At 36.2% G+C, this 21562-nt stretch overlaps 1 protein-coding gene and 1 pseudogene across 1 annotated transcript in view; both read left to right on the top strand.

Annotated features, from left to right (window-relative positions):
* Positions 1-21562, top strand: part of LRRC63 (leucine rich repeat containing 63) — a 64453-nt gene that overhangs the window by 36604 nt on the left and 6287 nt on the right. Inside the window, 3 exon segments of the mRNA XM_019753545.3 lie at positions 1858-1994; positions 15106-15189; positions 20909-21148. Coding sequence (XP_019609104.3) covers positions 1858-1994; positions 15106-15189; positions 20909-21148 — 461 coding nt within the window.
* On the top strand, positions 12717-14094 carry LOC141571229 (elongation factor 1-alpha 1 pseudogene; annotated as a pseudogene).

Below are 21562 nucleotides of genomic sequence, written 5' to 3' on the forward strand. Positions count from 1 at the left end.
AAAGGGAAAGAGTTCAATTGTAATTTAAAACTATCCACAAAGAAAAGTTCAGGACCAGACAACTTCACTGGTGAATTCCACCAAACGTCTTAGGAAGAATTAACACTAATCCTTTACATACTCTTCCAAAAAATAGAAGAGGAGGGAATACTCCCCAATTCAAACTATTAAGCCAGTAACACACTGATACCAAAACTAGACAAAGATATTGAAAGAGAAGCAAACTACAGAACATTATGTCTTATGAATAGAGATGCAAAAATCCTCAACAAAATACTGGCACACCAACATATAAAGAGGATTTTATACTATGACCAAGTGATATTTATGCCAGGAATGCAAGGTTGGATAAACATACAAAAGTCAGTCAATGCAATACACCATTTCAATACAGTAGGGAGGGGATAATATAATTATATCAGTAGAGAGAAAAAAACCCAAAACATTTTACAAGAAAAGCAAAACATTTTACATCCTTTAATGACAAAAGCACTCAACATCTAGGAATACAAGGGGATGTCCTCTACTTGATAAAATGAACCTACAATAAACCCACAGCTTATATCATACTTAGTAGTGAAAGATTCTAACTTTTCCTCCTAAGATCAGGAACCAGATGAAGATGTTTACTCTTTCCATTTTGTATTCAACATTGTACTGTACTTTCTAGCCAAGACTGTTAGGCAAGAAAAAGAAATAAAAGGCATCCAGATTTAAAAAGGAAGAAGTTAAACTATCTCTAGTTGTAGATGACATGGTCTTATACATAGAAATCCTAAGGAATTCACTAAAAAGATATTAGAACTAATGAATTAATTCAACAAGATTGTAGTATACAAGATCAATACGCAAAAATCAATTGCATTGCTACATCATAGCAATAAACAATCCTGACAATAAAATTAAGAAAGCAATTTTATTTACATGGAAAGGAATAAAATATTTAGCAGTAAGTTTAACAAAAGTAAACTTATACTCTGAAAACTACAGAACATATTTAAAAGAAATTAAATGAGACATACTTCAATGGCAAGACAGCCCATGTTCATGTCTTATGACTGAATATTATTAAGATGGCAATACTCTCAAATTGATCTACAGATTCATTGCAATCCCTATGAGAATTACAAATTGTCTTTTTTGTAGAATTTGACAAGCCGATGGTAGAGTTCACAGGGATATGCCAGGGACTCCAAATAGCCAAAACAATCTTGGAAAGGAAAAACGAACTTGGAGGGCTTACATTTCTGACTGCAAGGATGAGCAAGCTTTACTCCACCAATTTTAGAACTTTATGATGATTAAAAAGTTTAATTTAATGTTAAAGACAGCTAATGTAAAACTTTATTATGATACACCAGAGAGCCAGAAATATATTAATCAAGCAAAGATCTAGATTAAAATGGTATATTCTATTTTTAAATTTCATGTGAAAAATCAGTGTATATGAAATCACAATGATATGAGAATGAAACATTCTGGCTATGATATCTGACACCCATTAATTACTAAAGTTAATTTCACTTATTTTCCTAGTTCTCCAGATATCTCCCTCCTTCCTTCTTTGCATAATTGCCTCCTATGAAACTGTGGGTTGATCAAACATGATGACTTTCTCATTCACGAGTCAAGAGTATATATGAGTACAGTAGTTGTGCTAGTTTACTATATCATGTGTATTAGTGCTGTTCAGTTATTTTTAAGGCTTTCCAAAGGTACTTATTGAGATATATGATACAGACAATTAGTGTTACTATACTAATTCTACATTAATTCAAAGGGTTTCTAAAATGTAACAAATAGGTATTTACATACTTTGTTATTCTACTCATGTTCATTTCTCTTTTCTTTCCTCAGGTATTTTGTCTCAAATATTTACAAATACTAATCCTGAGAAATAATCCTATCAAAGAAATCTCTTCTGAAATTCAACAACTTAAGTCCCTTAGAGTTTTCAACATTGCCTTTAATTTGATTACGACTCTTCCACCTGGGTAAGATTCATAGTCTGAGATTATAAATAGCTGAGAAAATAAAAAGCTGATAATTTAGAAAAGGATTGATTCCCCTTTCGAAAGTAGCTAGCAACTTTTTAGCTGTTTTATAATTCTTATTCTGTTCTTAGTAAACTGATTTTTTATTGTGTTAAAAAATAATCCTACCAGCTACATAGATGGCAATTAATATTGGGCTAGTGAATACACATCTAGAATCCATTATCTGAGTATGGATTAAATGAACACTAACCACATAAGAAAGCTCAGGTAAGAACCTTGCACCTATCCCTTGACAGCCTTTTTAGATATGGAAAGAACACTAAAATCTAGACTTTTAACTTCAAAGTTGATAATCATCTATTTGAACCGGAGAAAGTCATTGAACCATTCTTGGCCTCCACTTCTTAACCTATAAATTAAAAAAAATAAGCTTATATGATATCTATGATCCTTTAAACTCTAATAGGAATGTTGATATTTGGGGTTAAAAGAGATGAGTCCCCCCTACACACACACACATATAAACTGGTAATTATTTAACTCCTATTGAAAGTTTTAATCCAAAACCTTTGCTAAATGCCAAAACAAAATACCCTTTTGAGTAAAAGTTTAACAAATTGAATGTAGATTAAGGGCAAAGGGACAGGGACTCTTAGTTGAACATTTTTCAAAAGAAAATTCTTATAGTAATTAGGGAAGTGCATTGAAATTCATTTATAATGTTCATCCAGCATTGTTTGTAACTAACAATCCAACAAATTCTACATCCATAAACCATAAAATTATTTAGTCATTTAGAATAATAAAAGGTATATAAAAATTACACTATTTCTATATAAAAATACACATATACACATCACACATTATACATTTCACATATAAATATGTAATAAACACTAAGGAAGTAAGAAAGTTGCATAGATATTTTATTTCTGTTTGACTCATCTATATTTTTTTACAGTAACATAAAATTGTGTTTTCCCTGCCTTGATACTAGAACAAGCCATTTCTCTAAGGAAACCCTGTTTTCTTTTTATTGGAGAATGGCATTTAAAAACCAATATTTGGGTGCTGGATGTCCCCATTGCTACTGGGATGACATTGCTTCTAGATACTTTCAGCGGACAGAGCTAAATAATATATGTATGTATACTAATCTGTGTGTACATATGTATCTATAATTGTTTCTGTGTGTCTATTTATTTATACAAATATACACTTACATATATACACACAAACATATATACATATGTGTATACATATATGTGCATCTAAACATAAATTCATACTGAATAATCATAATTACATACTTTAAATAATCATAACTATCATTTAAACAAAATATAAAAATTCATTAAGCAACTAAAACTTGATCATAAGTGCATGGTCAACATTGTTCATTGTTTAGAGATTAAGCAAATTATTTTGAACTATTGGTCATAATCAAAAAGTTTTAAGGAACTATTTCTCAAAAATATTAGTGTTTCTAGAATAAAGTAGTACATCTTTATTAAATAACATAGACTATATATGCATATCAAGGGATTATTGACAGCATATTGAAGCCAAGAATTAAAAACATAATGGGAATTATAGGAATGATAATAATATAATTATTATGGAATTAACCTAACTGATCTCAGAGAAAACTTAGAGAAAGCTCTTATATAGGTGAAAATGTTCATTTGTAGAGCTTGTGAAATGAAAACTCAAGTAGAGGACACATGCAGTGAGGAATGAAGGTGCTGAATTATTTGTACTTAAAGGTTGCTGTCAGAACTCTAGCCCACTGAGCAAAGAAGACCCAACATAAATTAGCAGGACTTAAGGAGCAGTAACTGAATAAAATTGAGTGAAATGCAGTGAACCAAACAATTATGCAATTGGATATTATTACTATTACAAGCAATTGTACTGGTGTACCTTGAATGTTATATTTCAATTTCTGTAATTAATTCAGTAAATGTTTATGAGGTATCTACTGTGTGCTCCTAGCAGCTCACCACCTAGGGGGAAGGTAGACAATTGAATACAGTTGAGTAAAGTAAAATAATGGCGAAGTACATTGTAAAATTCCTAACAGTGGCATGTAACCCAATCTGGAGAACCAGAGAATCCGAGATGTGAAGAGATGATACTTCCCTGGAAGAGATGATAGTTGACCCAAATGTAACTCAGTATGAATTAGCCAGGTTAATGGTGAGAGAGCAAGGCATAGTTGGACTGATTATGGGGTGGATATTTCTTTATATTTTTTTATTAGTTTCAGGTGGGGGTGGATATTTCTTTAAATAAAAGTGACAACATGTGTGCAAAGAAGAGAGATATGAAGCAACATATATAACGTGGGGTGGGAATCACAAGCAGTTTGCTCATTGGGGAGCTTAGAAAGCCAGGCCAAGTGGTAAGAAATGAGCATGGTACAGTAAGCAGGAACCAGATTATCTGGGGGCACTGTGAGCTAAGGCAAAATACAGAGGGTGCCAAAAAAAACCCCACAAACATATACAAGTGGACACTGGTCAACGTTGCTCAAGCAGTAGTTCACCATAATCAGAAGTGTCTGGATGCTGATGGTAACCACTTTGAGTACCTCTTGGGATTGCAAAAGTCAAACGTGACTTGCATTCATCTTGTTACCAGTATATATTTAGTATTACAATTTTAATAATTTTTTCCTTTCTTAAAATGTGTATACATTTTTTTTTGGGGGGCACCTTCTGTATTTGTATTTCATGCTATCCTCAATGAGGAGCCATTAAAGGGTTTCCATAGGGGAGTGCTGGATTCAGACCTATATTTTAGCTCATCCTTGTGGCAGTTGGAGGATGGATGTGAGGTGATAAAATGTAATTCAAGGTGAGCAGTTGGGGAGCTATCACAATAGTCCAGGAAAAGGGGAAAAGAACTTAGACCATACAATGATAGCACAGAGAAGAAGGAACAAATTGTTAAGAAATTGAGGTAAAATCTGCAATATCTGGTATTGATTAGACATAGAGAGTGTAGGGAATAGAGGAGTCAAAGTGAAAAAAAATGTCAATCATGTAAAATATATCTATTGAGTATTTATGAAACACGAGGCTTCGTGTTAAGACTTGGGTTTAAATAGAAAAATGAAAGGGGCATTATTCTTTCCCTTATGGGGTTTAGAATCCAGGGAAGAACACAGGAATTTTAACAAACACCACAATGAATATATAAATGTAAAGTATTCTAAGGGCTGTGAATGAAGAGAATAAGAAAGATGTCAGGAGGGAAACTGAGTGACTAAAAAAGGCTCATGTGAGGAAATGACATTTAAGCAGAAACTTACAAGTCCAGGCCAAGAATAAAGAAAAGAATATATCATGCAGTGGGAATAATATATATGAAGAAGGTAAGAGCTAGGACTCTCCATAGGCTGACAAAGCCAGTATGGCTTATGAGATAATAAGATGAGAGTGTGGTTCCAGGTAAGGTTCAAAAATTTAAGAGGGACTAGTTTGGGGGTTCATGTGAAGAAATTTATATTTTATTCTAAATGCAATGAGAAGCCATTGGTACGTTTTAAGCAGGACAGTAATAAGATTAAAGCTGAAGATATTTCAAGGAAGGAAAATACTATAAATTTAGCTTTAGATTAACATGTTGGCTTTGAGTTGTGATGCCTATCACAAAGTTGGACTTAGGAATAAGAAACTCATAGGAGAGTTTTGTGCCAGAGATAGAAATTGCGAGTTATTGGCATATAATAGTTGAAACCAGGAACAATGTGTAGGGCAGTCCACTGAGGAGATATTTCTGAAGAAAAACCAATGTTTCAAGTATGGACAAAAGAAATTATAAAGGCTGAGGAAAAGTTCAAATTGCATTAAATAAACCAGATATACCATGAAAGCCAAGCAAGTGGATTATTTCAAAAAAGGAAGATGACCAACAGTGTTATATACAATAAACTCATTAGGATTAAAGCTAACAGTTTCAGTGGAATGGTGGGAACAAAAGCCGGTTTGAGGTAAGTTGATATGGAATGGGAGGAGAGAAATTGGTAATAGAGAGTGAAGACCACTCTTTGGAGAAATTTGGGTGCAATAAGGATGACAGAGATTAGATAAAAGCTAAAAAGAATGTGGAATCTTAGAAACATTTTGTTGTTGTTACTTGTTTTTATGGAATATCTTTCTTATGGAAATTAAGGTATATTCATGGGATGATGGAAAAGAACCAGTAAAGAATAGATTGAAGATATGGAAGGATGACTAATGATGCAAAATTTTATAGAAAGGGGTCATGGGCACAGGCGGAGGTGATGGTCTTGTACAGGAGGATTAATCCTCATTTCCTAAAAACTGGAGGTAGGTTGTAAGAATGAGTATGGAAAGACATGCAGTTATATGGGTGAGAAAGTGGAAACTGTATTTAGTCAACAAAGATTTACTTAGCTCCTACCATGTATCAGTTGAGGGACAATACTCTGAAATCACTTAAATTAAGATAATCTTTGAGAGCAAGAAGAGTTCAGATTGAAAAGAGCTTTAAAGACAGATGACTGGTATTAATAATAAGATGAATGCAAAAGAGAATAAAATACACACAAAAAAATAAAACAGACAAAAAATTGACAGACAATGATTTGGGCTTAGCGAAGACTAGAAACCATGAATTTGTAGTGACACTAATCTACATTAATGTGTGATTTTCTTTAGTAGCTCTTGGTCACTCAGGTATATGCATAAGACAGAGAAGGTAGATTTTATCCTCAATAAGATGACTTCTACGAGAATGTCCATAGCAGCTTTATTCACAATAGCCTGCAACAGGAAACAATTCAAATGTTCATCAACAGAAAAATGAAAAAAACTAATTGTTTTATTCACAAAGCCCAAAAGGTAGTAACAATCCAAATGTACATTAATAGATTAATTGATAAACAAAATGTGACACATACATAAAATAGATTATTCTTCATTCTTAAAAAGGAATTAAATTCTGGTACATACTATAACAAAGACGATCCTTGAAGATATGCCAAGTGGAATAAGTCAGACACAAAAGGACAAATATTGTATAATTCCACTTATATGATGTACCTAGATTAGGCAAATTCATAGAGACAGAGAGTAGAATAGAAGTTACTAGGGGCTGAGGTATAACAGAGAAGGTAAAATGGGGAGTTATTGTTTAATGAGTAGAGTCTCTGTTTGGAATGATGGAAAAATTCTAGGAATGGATAGTGGTGATGGTTGCACAATATTGTGATTGTAACTATTGCTACTAATGGTGCACTTAGAAATGATTAAGCCTCTTCTGGTCAATATGGCAGAGTGCAGAGTAGGTAAATGCTGTGCTTACCTTCTCTCACAACCACATCAAAATTACAACTAAACCACAGAACAATCATCCAGAATCACCTGAAATCTTGCTTAACTGAAGCCCTATAGCTAAGGATATACAGAAGAAGCCACCTGGAGACAGGTAGGAGGAGCAGAGATGCAGACTGGACTGGTCCCACACTTGTGTGTGGCCATTAAAAATTGGGAGGGATATCTTGGCTGTGGGGATCCCCTGTGAAGGAGCAAGGAGTCCCAATGCCTCCCCAGCCCAGGGTTCCAGGGTCAGGGGTGAGAAATCCCCATAATTTCTGGTGGTAAAAACCAGCAGAGTTTGTGGCTGAGTGAGAGGGAGGGCGGCTAGAATCCCAGGCACTCTTCTTAAAGGGACCACACACAGACTCACCGAAGGAATCACTGGTTCTGCGCTCCACCACTGGGGCAGCAGCTGGAGAGGCAGCAAGGACATATGGTAGGGAACTGAGTCATTTGTCTTCAGGATGGGGGCTGGAGGGTCAGCTTTCTCCTGAATGGAGGAGCTGGCAGAAGCCATTCTTTCTTTGTTAATCCCACCCCATTCCCAGTGTGTAGACACAGGCAGCACCATATCTGAGTCTCTATCAATCTGACTTATAGCATTCATTCACCATGCCCTGATTCTGAGACCCTGCCCTGCCCAACATTTGGGCTCACCCAAGCTGCTTTCAGTATCTTTTTTGTACAAACCACCTGCCGGCTCATGCTGCACTTTCCGAGGGTCTCTCAAAGTTTCACAGAATCCACATAAGCAGCATCTAGCTAGAATGTGTGCTGTACCTAAAGCTGAGCAGCCCTAAACCTGGCACTAATGGCAACCAGCGTTGGTTTATGGTTTGGCCTCTTGAGGCACTTCCAAGCACAGCACAAGCAGCAGCCATCTGCAGATTGCTTTGTGGCTTCTGCTGTGTGGCCCTGGGTGGGGCATGGACTGAGGCTGAACTTGATCTGCAGTGGGTCCCCTTCCAGATGGCCCTGGCATGGGGTGCCCAGTGGGCAACCTCAAAACTAGCTGGAGCATCAGCCAGCCGTTTCCAAGGATGACACACCCAAGGGACAGATTGGGCAGGCACCAGAGCCCTACTGAAGCAGGTCCTGCTCTGTAGAGTCAGATCCTATACCACAACTTCCTCACTGTAGTCACAACCAGTCCTCATAACCAATGATCCCAAGGGTCAATCCCTCCTACTGATGTGCAAACAGCAACCAAGGCTCAACTACAGGATGAGGACTCACAATCCACACAAGGAACACACCTGGAGTGTGCAGCTCAGGTGACCAGGAAGACTGTACCACTGAACCCCACAAAACACCTACTGCATAAGTCCACTCTATTAAGACCAGGAGACATAACAGCCCTACCTAATACACAGAAACAAACACAGGGAGGCAGACAAAAAGGGGAGAAAAAGAAATATGCCCCAAATAAAAGAACAGAACAAAGCTCCAGGAAAACAACTAAACAAAATGGAGACAAGCAATCTACCAGATGCAGAGTTCCAAACGCTTGTTATTAGGATGCTCAGTGATTTCAGGGAGAACTTCAACCAAGAGATGGGAAACATAAAAATGGAGATAGAGAACATAAAAAAAGAACCAGTCAAAAATAAAGAATGCAATAATGGAAATGAAGAAACATTAGAGAGAATCAACAGTAGGTTAGATGAAGCAGAGGATCAAATCAGTGATTTAGAAGAAAAGGTAGCATAAAAGACCCAATCAGAACAGCAAAAAGAAGACCCAATCAGAACAGCAAAAAGAAAAAAGAGCCCCCCACCCCCAAAATAATGAGAGTTTAAGGGGCCTCTGGGACAACATTTGCATTTATAGGGGCACCAAAAGGAGAAGAGAGAATGCACAGATTGAAAACCTATTTGAAGAAATAATGACGGAAAACTTCCTTAACCAGGTGAAAGAAATGGATACCCATATATAAGCTCAGGAAAAGCAGAGTCCCAAGATAAAGCGAAAGAAGGCCCACACCAAGACACATCATAATTAAAATGCCAAAGGTTAAAGACAAAGAGAGAATCTTAAAATCAGCAAGACAAAAGTAGTTACTTACCACAAGGAAGCTCCCATAAGACTTATCAGCTGTTCTCAACAGAAAATTTGTAGACCAGAGGGATGGGCACAAAATATTCAATGTGATGAAAAGCAATGACCTACAACCAAGATTACTTTATCCAGCAAAGCTATCACTTAGAGTCAAAGAACAGATAAAGAGCCTCTCAGACAAGAAGGAGTTTATCACCACCAAACCAGTATAACAAGGAATCCTAGAGGGACTTCTTTAAGATGGAAAAATAAAATTTAAAAAATATGAATAATAAAATGGCAATAACTGCATATCTATCAATAATTACTGTAAATGTAAATGGATTACATGCTCCAATCAAAAGATAGGGGGGCTGAATGCTAAGAAAACAAGACCCTTACATATGCTGCCTACAAGAGACTCACTTCAGATCAAAAGATACACACAGACTGAAAGTAAAGGGATGGAAAAAGATATTTCATGAAAATTTAAACAAAGAAATAAGAAGCTGGGGTAGCAGTATTTATACTAAACAAAATAGACTTTAAAACAAAGACTATACCAAGAGACAAAGAAGGACCTCGTAATCCCACTTCTGGATATTTATCTGAAGAAACCCAAAATGCTTTGAGGAGATGGGTTCATCCACATGTTCATTGCAGCATTATTTACAACAGCCAAGATAGGAAGGCAACCTGGGTGCTTGGGTGTCCCTGAGTGGATGAATGGATAAAGAAGAGATGGTACGTATATACAATGGTATATTACTCAGCCGTAAAAAAGAATGACATCTTGTCATCTGCAACAACATGAATGTGCTGAGCATAGTATGTCAGACAGCAAAAGACAAATGTCATGATTTCACTTATGTGTGGAATCTAAAGAACAAAATAAATGAAACAGAAACAAATGTATAGATACAGAGAACATTTTGATAGCTGCCAGATGGGAAAGGGTTTGGGGGTGAGTGAGAAAGGGGTAGGGATTAAGAAGCACAAATTGGTTGTCACACAGCAGTCATGTGGATGTAGGGTATAACATAAGGAATATAGTCAATAATATTGTAATAACTAAGTATGGTGTCAGGTGGATACTAGATTTGTTGGGGAGATAGATGGGAGGGGGATTGGGGGCAGGGTGAAAAGATGAAGGTATTAAAAACTACAAATTGGTAGTTATAAAATAGTCATGGGATGTAAAGTAAAGCATAGGGAATATAATCAATAATATGATAATAACTATGTGTAGTGTGAGGTAGGTACTAGTCAGGGGGATCACTTCATGGATTATATAAATTTCTAACCACTATACTGTATATCTAAAATTAATATGAAATAATGTTGAATGTCAGAAAACAAAATAAAATACAAATTGATTAAAATAGCAGATTTCATATTACATATATTTTATCACAATTACATAGTTATTAGCACCCTGGATTTTTCCTCCCTTTCCTCCTATTTTTCTTCTTTCTAAAAAATGTTTGAGGTATAACTTACACACAATTAAAATGCACAGATATTAGGTATTTGATTCAAAGTGTTTAGTAAATGTATACACACATCATCCAAAACAAGATATTGAGCATTTCCATTACCCTGGAGAGTTCCCTCATGGACATTTCCAGTCTCAAGACTTCTAACATCATAAATTTGTTTTTCCTGTTCTTTTTAATTTTTTTAATTCAAATTTATTGGGGTGACAATTGTTAGTAAAGTTACATAGGTTTCAGGTGTATAATTCTGTAATGCATCATCTATACAAACACACACATTGTATGTTCACCACCCAGAGTCAGTTCTCCTTCCATCACCATATATTTGATCCCTTTTACCCTCATCCACCACCCCTATTCCCCCTTACCCTCTGGTAACCACTAAACCACTGTCTGTGTCTATGTTTCTTCTGAGTTTTCGTTTCTTCTGAAAACACTCATCTGTAAAGTTATATGTGCTCTGATGTTCATTGCAGCTTTATTTACAGTGACCAAGACATGGAAACAACCAAAGTATCCTTTGATAGATGATTGGATAAAGAAGATGTGGTATATATGCACAATGGAATACTATCCTGCCATAAGAAAAAAATGAAATAATGTCATTTGCAACAGCATGCATGGATGGATCTTGCCTGTTTTTGAAAATAATATAAATTTATTCGTACAATAAATAGTTAATTAAAAAAAAGCATCACCATCAACAGGAATATATCATCAGTGGTGAAAGCTTGGACCAGACTAGTTTGTCAGTACTGAAGTTATAAAGGAAGAAAAAATGTTTCTAAAAATTACCTGAGGCAAGGAAATAAAATAATTTTGAATTGAAAAATAAAACAGATGGTATATTAACCTTTTTTTTTTTTTTTTTTACAGAGGTGATAAGTCTGAGATGAACACTAAATTGTAAAGGCATTTCTTTTACTTTCTATTCAATCTCATTAATTTCTTAGAGCAAATAATTTTAAATAACTGGGGTCACCACTCCTTTTATTGAATTGTAATTTACTTATGTTGTACTAAGCACTGTGCAAGGCAATGGATATACAGAAATATAAAATTGAATCCTTGGCATCCAGAATCTCCTAGTTTAGAAGACAGTTATTACACAATGTGATGGCGGTAAAGAGAAAATTACAGGAGAGGCTGCTCACCCAGTGTGAAGACTTGGAAGAGTTCCTTGGAAGAGGTGATATCTGAGCCAAGATTTAAGAAATGAAGGCATTGATCAAAGAGTCAAGTTTGAGGGAATTGCATTCAGTATTTGGAGATATGTGAGAACTGGCTAATTCAGGGAATTTCAGCAAATAAAGGCTGAACTGTAGGTGAATATGGTGGAGTGGGAGAGGTGAGCTGGACAAGTAGTCTGGCGCCAGATCATGGCGACCATTGCAGGCCACACTAAGACAGTAGGAAGTTAATGAAATATTGTGCTCATGATACTTTAGTTAATGTTCATGCAAGTAATTTTTCATCTTCTTTTTATATGGAAAACAGGAAGGTATTTGAAAACAGCATACACAAAGTACGAACATTTACTAGGGATTTTGATGAATGTTGTACTTAACCCTTCTATTCCAGTCTTCAAGAAGCAATGCCATTCCCAACCCCCAGGACATAGGTTCTCTCTGTGTTACAGCCTTTGTGTTCTTTGGTTCTTATTTTAACTACATATTTAGCTTAATGGACAGGAAGACCAAAGATATTTCACTAGGAAAATCTCAATGCAACTGTACTGCATTGAACAGTGTGCCTCAAAAATTCATGTCCACTTTTTTGCAACAGGTTTGCCACCAGAACACAGGTGTAGTGAAAACCACTGCTAAATCTAATACAAAATGGGAAAGGAAAAGACACACATCAACATCGTTGTCATTGGACACGTAGATTCTGGCAAGTCTAACACTGCTGGTCATCTAATCTACAAATATGGTGGAATCAACAAAAGAAATGGGATCAAAAAATTTGAGAAGGAGGCTGCGAAGATGGGAAGGAGCTCCTTCAAGTATGCCTCAGTCTTGGATAAACTGAAAGCTGAACATGAGTGTGGAATCACCATTGATATCTCTGTATGGAAATTCAAGGCCAGCAAGTATTATGTAACCATCATTGATGGCCCAAGACACAGAGACTTTATCAAAAACATGATTCCAGGTACATCTCAGGCTGACTGTGCTGTCCTGATTGTTGCTGCTGGTGTTGGTCAATGTGAAGCAGATATCTTTAAGAATGGGCAGACCCGTGAGCATGCCCTTCTGGTTTACACCCTGGATGTGAAACAACTAATTGTTGGTGTTAATAAAATGGATCCACTGAACCGCCTTACAGCCAGAAGAGATACAAGGAAATCTTTAAGGAAGTCTGCACCTACATTAAGAAAATTGGCTACAACCCTGACACAGTCACATTTGTGCCAATTTCTGGTTGGAATGGTGACAACATGCTGGAGCCAAGAGCTAACATGCCTTAGTTCAAGGGATGGAAAGTCACCCATAAAGATGGCAATGTCAGTGGAACCACGCTGCTTGAAGCTCTGGATTGCATCCTGCCACAAACTCGTCCAACTGACAAATCTTTGCATCTGCCCCTCCAGGATATCTGTAAAATTGGTGGTATTGGTACTACCCTGGTGGGCTGAGTGGAAACTGGTGTTCTCAAACCCACCAAGGTGGTCACCTTTGCTTCAGTCAATGTTACAACTGAAGTAAATAAAGTCTGTTGAAACACACCGTGAAGCTTTGAGTGAAGCTCTTCCTGGGGACAATGTGAGCTGCAATGTTAAGAATGTGTCTATCAAAGATGTCTATCATGACAATATGGCTGGTGACAGCAAAAATGACCCACCAATGGCAGCAGCTGGCTTCATGGCTTAGGTGATTATCCTAAACCATCCAGGCCAAATCAGTGCCAGATATACACCTGTGCTTGGTTGCTCACATTGTTTGCAAATTTGCTGAGCTGAAGGAGAATATTGAGTGTCCTTCTGGGGAAAAGCAGGAAGATCACCCAAAGTTTTTAAAATCTAGTGATGCTGCCATCATTGATATGGTTCCTGGCAAGCCCATGTGTGTTGAGAGCTTCTCTGACTATCCTCCTCTGGGCGATTTTGCTGTTTGTGACATGAGGCCTTGCTGTGGGTGTCATCAAAGTAGTGAACAAGAAGGCAGCTGGAGCTGGCACAGTCACCACATCTGCCCAGAAAGCTCAGAAGGCTAAAGGAGTATTATCCTCCGTACCTTCCACCCCAGTCTTAATCGGTGGTGGAAGCATGGTCTCAAAACTGTTTCTTTCAACTTGCCATTTAAGCTTAATAGTAAAATACTGATTAATGATTACAATGCATCATAAAAGCTTCAGAAGGAAAGGAGACTGTTTTGTGGACCATTTGTTTTGTATGTGTGTGTGGGGGGGAGGGCAATTTTTAAGTTATTAGTTTTTAAAATCAGTACTTTTTAATGGAAACAACTTGACCAAAAATCTGGCTGTCACAGAATTTTAAGACCTATGAAAACAAAGTTCAATGAGGAAAAAAATTAATGTCCATGCAGAACCTCAGAATTTGACCTTATTTGGAAACAGGGTCTTTACAGATGTAATTTGCTAAGTTAATATGAAGTTACTGGATTTGGTGGGCTCAAAAAATCAAATAAATGGTGTCTTTATAAGATGAAAATATGCAGACAAAGCCAGAGATTGGAGTTGTGTTGCCACAAACCAAGGAACACCAACAATTGCTGGCAACCAGCAGAAGCTGGGAGAAAAGTAAGGCACGGTTTCTTCTTCAGAGGCTCCAGAAGGAGCCAACCTTTCCAACAACTTGACTTCAGACTCCTGACCTCCTGAACTGTGAGAGAACACATTTCTATTGTTTTAAACCATCCAGATTGTGGTTATTTGTTATTTCGGCTCTAAGAAACTAATACAGCAACCAAGAAGAAAATATATCGAAAAGTTGTTAGGACTTTCTCAGGTGGCTTTTTCTAGATGGGGTTTTATCCACTCCAAACGTTTCAAACCAGTCTTAATGGATAGATGAATAATTTTTAGGGAATTTTATTTTAATTGCACCATTTACAATGTAAAAATTATATATAAATTTCAAAATTTAAGAAAAATATTAGTTTCTTTATACTTCTACCTATTTGCTTAAGTATTTAATTCTTATTTATGCCCAGAAATAACAAATAGATAATCACTTTTACAATTTATTTTCTCTTTCTATTGAAGGTTATTTTCTTTGCCCAACCTTGAAGAACTTGACATTTCCTACAATAGTATTGCTTTTATTCCAAATGAAATCCAGAAACTCAGGTATTTTGGAAGTAGTTATGTATATACAAGATCATGTGTCACTTAAAGACATATTTGGTGATGATCATGATGGAGAAAATTGAGTTCATTTATTTATTTAATAGCCATAAAATATAATATGTGAAACATTAAGTTTACCAAAATGCAATTTGAATAACTGATATACAGTATTTTTAGGACCTAACATTTTCAGTAATTATTTAAAGCACAATATCGATGACCACTTAATGGAATGATAAGCTCCTTTAGTCCATTTTTTTTTCATGTGCTCACCTGTAGTTCTTAACAGGTTTTTTGTTTTTTGGCTTTTTTGGTAAGGAAATACATATGCAAAAGATGCTAATAATACACAGTGTAATTTTACTGCTAAGCTCCAATTCTTTCTCACATTAATTTTTTAAATGTCTCTGAATTTCATCTATGTCCTTGTAGGTCAATACCATACTATTTTGATTATGACTTTAGAATAAGTTTGAATAACTAGTAGAGAGATTATTTTACAATAAAATAGTTTGTTAACTATTCTTTCGATCATGATCTTTAAGATACTTGATATCATTCCAAGCCTCTCCGCACCCAAAACACATAAGCACAAAGTTGGGATTTTCATTGGAATTGCCTTGAGTTTACATACAAATTTTGAAGAATTTACATTTTAATAATGATAAATCCATTGTCCTAAAATATATTATATGTTTCATTTATTCAGATATTATTTTATATTTTTCATAAGAATTTATGACTCACTTCACATAAGTCCTTTATCTTTCTCACTAACATTTCTAAGTATTTTATAATTGTGTTGCTACTCTGAATGCAATATTTTCTTTAATTTTTATCTCTAGCTGACTATTGCCAGTATAGAATAGAGAAAAGCTATGTACTTCTTTACATTATTTAAAATCAATTTATGCAAACAAATTATATTAGTTCCGGTTGAGTTTTACTAGATCTTCTTTGGTTTTCAGGAAGCATAATCTTATCTTCAATGAAATTAGACAATTTTTCTACTTTTCTAATATTTATATGAATTATTTAATTTCTCATGTGACAATCTTTGTATTTTAATAGGGGAATTCATCCTGTTCATATTTGTTATGACTGACATCTTTATTTATTGCCTTCCACTTTATATTTAGTATTTCCTCCTTTTCACATATATGTCTTTTTTTTGGTGATTTTTCTTTTTTCAGGATGTTATTTGTTCCTTTTCTTCTCCCTTGTTAATTTTGAACTCTACTGTACTTTCCCAGTCTATTAATAGCTATCTTTCCTTTCCCCAAAACTCATAAACATATACGTTTTTCTTTAATATTTTATAAAAGCAAGATAAAAGCTACTGTCTCCCCGTTGCTGCATTCCACCAATAGTTTAGACCTTTAGAATACTTTCATTTTCCTGCTTTCTTTAAAAAAATTTTTATTAAATTTATGGGGGTGACATTGGTTAGAAAAATTATATAGATTTCGAGTGTACAATGCTATAATATATTATCGCTTTCTTTCCAAATGCATTTACCCATTATCTAATTCTAGGTTTTGCTGAGACAGTTCAGGAAGTTTTGTTTCAGATTATCGTTAGTATTTTCCTTTGCATTATGTCTCTTTATTTTTAAAGAATATTTAGCACTTAGATCTCACAAGCATTCTTGATCATTCTTCATTTAACACTATGTATTTCAAGATTCATTAATTACTACTGATTCATTGCTTACTGTTCTTGTTTGTTCCATCTCATCTTGAGCCTGGAAATGTCTCCTTTGATTCATCGGCTGTTACAGTTTTTCCTTATTTTCCTCAGCTGAAGGACATGGGTAAATTTTTTTTTTTTTAATCTTAAATCCTGACAGGTAAATGTCACGTCCTCCTCTAGCTCCCAGAGTTGCAGATGAGGTACCTGATGCCAGTTTGATTTCTTTTTCTTTTTAAGTGGTTCTTATTTTTATCTGGAAAAACTATAATTTTCTTCATCACCCTTGATCTTCCAGAGTTTAATCAGATTATGCTTAACAACATGTCTTCTTTTATTTTTTTAAATCTGTTTAAGAGTTCTGCACCCAGTTCCACCCTTGTGATGGTGGGAGGCACAGCAACTAACAATTCTTAGGCAGCAAGTGGGTGTCCTAAAAATCAACACAATCCTGACACTATCTACCTGGGGATGGCATCTGATCCCACAGGTTACGGGCTCAGTCCCACAAGACTGCCCCCCACTTCAGATGCCAACAGAAAGCCCAGGTTGTTACCTGTACTTCTAACTCACTATAAATCAGAGGTTCCCACAAACACACACACACACACACACACACACACACACACACACACACACACCTCAAGTTCAATTAATTTGCTAGAGTGACTCACAGAACTCAGGAATCCTATTTACTCACCAGATTACCAATTTATTACAAAGGATACAAATCAATAGCCTGATGAAGAGATAGATAGTGTGAGGTCCTGAACAAAGGCGATTCTGTTCTCATGGAGTTTGGGGCTCAGCACAGTGGTACATTGAATTGTTCTGGTTCCCCAACCTGGAAGCTCTCCAAACCTCCTCCTTTAGGACTTTTATGGAGGCTCCATTACACAGGTATGATTGATTAAAGCATTGGTCATTGGTGATGGATTTAATCTCTGGCCCCTCTTCCCTCCCCAGAAACCAGGGGGTGGGACTGAAAGTTCCACCCCTCTAGTCATGGTTGCTTCCCCTGGAAACCAGCCCCCATCCTTGGGTACTTTCCAAAAGTCCTTATTAACATAAACCCAGTTGTGGTGGGAAGGGGCTTATTATGAATAACAAGATACCCATTTCACCTGTATGGCTCTGAAGCAATTTCAGGAACTGAAGAGAAGACAAAATATAACAAAAGATGCTCCCATTGCTCTTATCGCTCAGGAAATTGAAGGTTTTTCAGAGTGGTGAGCCAGAAACTATGGATGAAGACCAAATATATATGAGAAATATATTTTAGTCCTCTGAGTGACTGTGGGGACAGAGCCAGGAGTGCAGCTTCCAGGCTCTCAGCCTCACGTGAAAAGGTGCTCACTCGGGTAGTAAATGGCCATCAACTCTGATTGGATGGCCATCAGCTGTGGAGACTTGGCCGTCAGCTGTAACCAGTGAGCCATTGGTCACTAATATAACTGCTGTGGCTATGCTAGCAGCAGATGGGGACTAGCAAGAAGATGGGGGCTGAGCCTGCAAGCGGTACATTGAGGGTTGCGAACAGTGTGGCTCTTGCTTCCTGTGTCTCCAACCCAGCCGCCAGCGAGAGTATAGTGGTATGACTCCCCTATCTATGGCTCCGTGGGTGTTCCTTTTTGGCCTCACCATATCCTGCGTTCTTGTGTGGGGAGTGGGAGCTGAGACCCTGCAGGCCACCCTGCACGACAGTGACCAAATATATATTTCTTATAAATCATGATATCACACCTGTTTTCCTTGGAATTCAGTGGACTCTTAATCAGCCTGCTCAAACATTTTTTTTTTTTTGAGTTAAGGAAATATGTTTAATTATAATCTTTCCTCACCTGTCTGTTTCATTTTCTCTTCCTGAAACACATATTATTTACATGTTACATCCCTGGATCTGTCTTCCACGGCACCTACATTTTTTTTCCTTATGATTTTTAAAAATATTTTTGCTCTATTTGAGTTATTTCTTCTTTGTCTTTGCCTCTAACTCAGATTTGTATGAAGACCATGTTCTTCTTCAGTTCATCCACTTAATTTTTTAGTTTTACAAATCATGCATTTTGGTTCAAGAAAGTCTCTCTGTCTCCCTCTCTCTCTCTCTCTGTCTGTGTGTGTGCACGCGCTATATTTGAATCTTACTGTTTCTTCCCACCCCTACCCCAATTTCTTATGTCTTCCCAAACAGATAAGAAGTGAAGATGTGCTTGCCTTAGGAATGAACACTGTCCTGTGTGTTTTGGTTGTTTTTGTCTCCTGGCTGCTCTGACTTCTGCTCACATGCAACAGCAGTCTCCGAGTACCATTCAGAGCACCGAGAGTGTCAGTGATGTAGCACAAGGAGGCTTCTCCGCTATCCAGGATGTTCAGAAGCAAAGGCTACCTCAACATAGAGCTCTTCTAGCTTTAAAGACTCCTTAACCTAAAGACAGCTGTGCTCCTCAGAACTCATTGAGAGCAAGGGTGCCCCCAAACTGATGTGGTCTCTCAGATAAACCAACTCAGGCAGGGAAGCCTCACCCATGGGTGTTCTGGGGACTCTCTGTGGCATTTCCCTAGAGTTTACCACACTTCTTCTGATTGTGCATAGGGTTCTCTGCCTCTGGCCCCAGGTTGTATTTGCTGTAGAGGAAAATAGCGACCACGCCAGCTTTCTCCTTCAGGACCGAAATGGAGCCTGAGGTCTGGCTCACCCTTTCTAGACTATGAGAGGTGCAGTGGTCAAACTGTGGCTGAGGGATGAAACTAGCTGAGGTACTAGCGTCTTAGCCTCACTGTCTTAGATACCTTCTTTGATCATGTTTTAATATTGTCATCAGGAGTCATAATTAAAGAATTGTGTGGATAAGAGATGTGAAAACTAGATAGCAAATAAGAATCTATAGGCCCTTAGTTGCTTATTTCCTCAAATCTTTTAATTTAAAGTCATAGTATCTAAAGCTGCTTATGACCTAAAATCTGATTTATAACCAGTTGGTTATATCAATATCTTCACCCCTGATACAATTGATAAGTTGGACCAGCTTTTGATTTGATTTTTGTATGTCCCCTATGAGCAGATACTTTTCTGACTGCTTCCAGCACTAGTTATTATAGAAGGGAGATGAGTGACTGTAAAAAATGTCATCAAGACAAGTGGTAAAAAATGAGAACATCAGTCATGTTGGTACTCTTTGAATAGAAGGATTATTAGAAGCAACTGACATGTTAAAAACCAAGAGGACCAGGTGATGAAAAGTTGAAGTACAGCGTAGCACACAATGTGTTTCGATAGTGTTAATTTCACTGTTTTCATTGGGCTTACATAAAAAAAATGTGTTGATGTTCAATTTGTCTATGAAAATACTTTCTTTGCATCTTTATACTGTACTATATTTTATGTAGTATAACATTCATTTGTCTTGCTGTTTGTGATTATTATTTCTTTTTCCATACCAATGATATGTTGCAAAGACCCAAATATACTTTTTTGCGTAACAATATGTCGGTTCAGTTGCTTTTTAAGTTAATGTTCTTGATTCTAAGGAAATAGTTAAGTACTTGTATTTTATTGTTACTAAGTTTTATAACAATTTTCACAAACATTGGGCCAGAATTTTATTAGGTTGGTGCAAAAGTAATTGTGGTTTAAAAGTTTAAAAATAATTGCAAAAACCACAATTACTTTTGTACCAACCTAATACTTCAGTATTATAAATTACATGAATAGTTTTTTTAAATGCAATTAATTTATTATCCATAATGAATGTATTTAAGATAAAATAAAATTAATTCATTTCATTCCATATTTAAACAAAATGATTCTGATTGGTTCAGAATTTTTTTTTAATTCAAGTTTATTGGTGTGACAATTGTTAATAAAGTTACATAGATTTCACATGTACAATTCTGTAATACATTATCTATATCTCACATTGTGTGTTCACCACACAGAGTCAGTTCTCTTTCCATCACCATATATTACCCTCTACTAGAGTGTCCCTCCCCTGATGAATACTTTTTAAAGTATGGTTTCCTTTATTTGCAGATCACTTAAAAAACTGATTGTTGATGGGAATGAGCTGACTTTTTTTCCATCTGGAATTTTGAAGCTTAACCTGAAAAATCTTTTATTTGAGAATACCTTCACTCATCCTAGTTTTTGGAAAGAGAATTCTTTGAATAGTCCACAGCGTCTTACTCAACTTACTTCTTTGATTTTTTTAAAAAATGATCTATATAAATATTATGATGTGATCCCAGGAGAAATTCAAATGTTGCTAAACTGGTGAGCAAATTCTGAAGCCCTTTTAACCAAAATGCACTTTTAAGCATTTAAAATGTTCTTCATTACAGCCTCAGATGACAGTTTTACTACACTCACATACACACACACACACACCACACCACATCACACAATACACATCAAAACATACATGCAATTCTTCAAATTGCTCCTCTGCTCTTCAGGCATAATAATATAGAATGGATTCATCCCATTTTCTAACATTCTCAAGTTATTACTTAAATTTAATGTGAGATACAGATTGCTGAGGTATGGCTGGCAAATTCGATACAGTTGTAGCATAAATCTTTTCTATGAATTGCTAAGAACATAAAAGTGTGTTATTCCAAAACAAACAAACAAACAAACAAAAAAAAAAACAGGTTCTTTTGTCCCAGGCACACTATGCAGGGAAAT

This window comes from Rhinolophus sinicus, chromosome 16 (assembly GCF_057876585.1).
Source record: "Rhinolophus sinicus isolate RSI-liver-muscle chromosome 16, RSI-T2T, whole genome shotgun sequence".
Taxonomy (NCBI): Eukaryota; Metazoa; Chordata; class Mammalia; order Chiroptera; family Rhinolophidae; genus Rhinolophus; species Rhinolophus sinicus.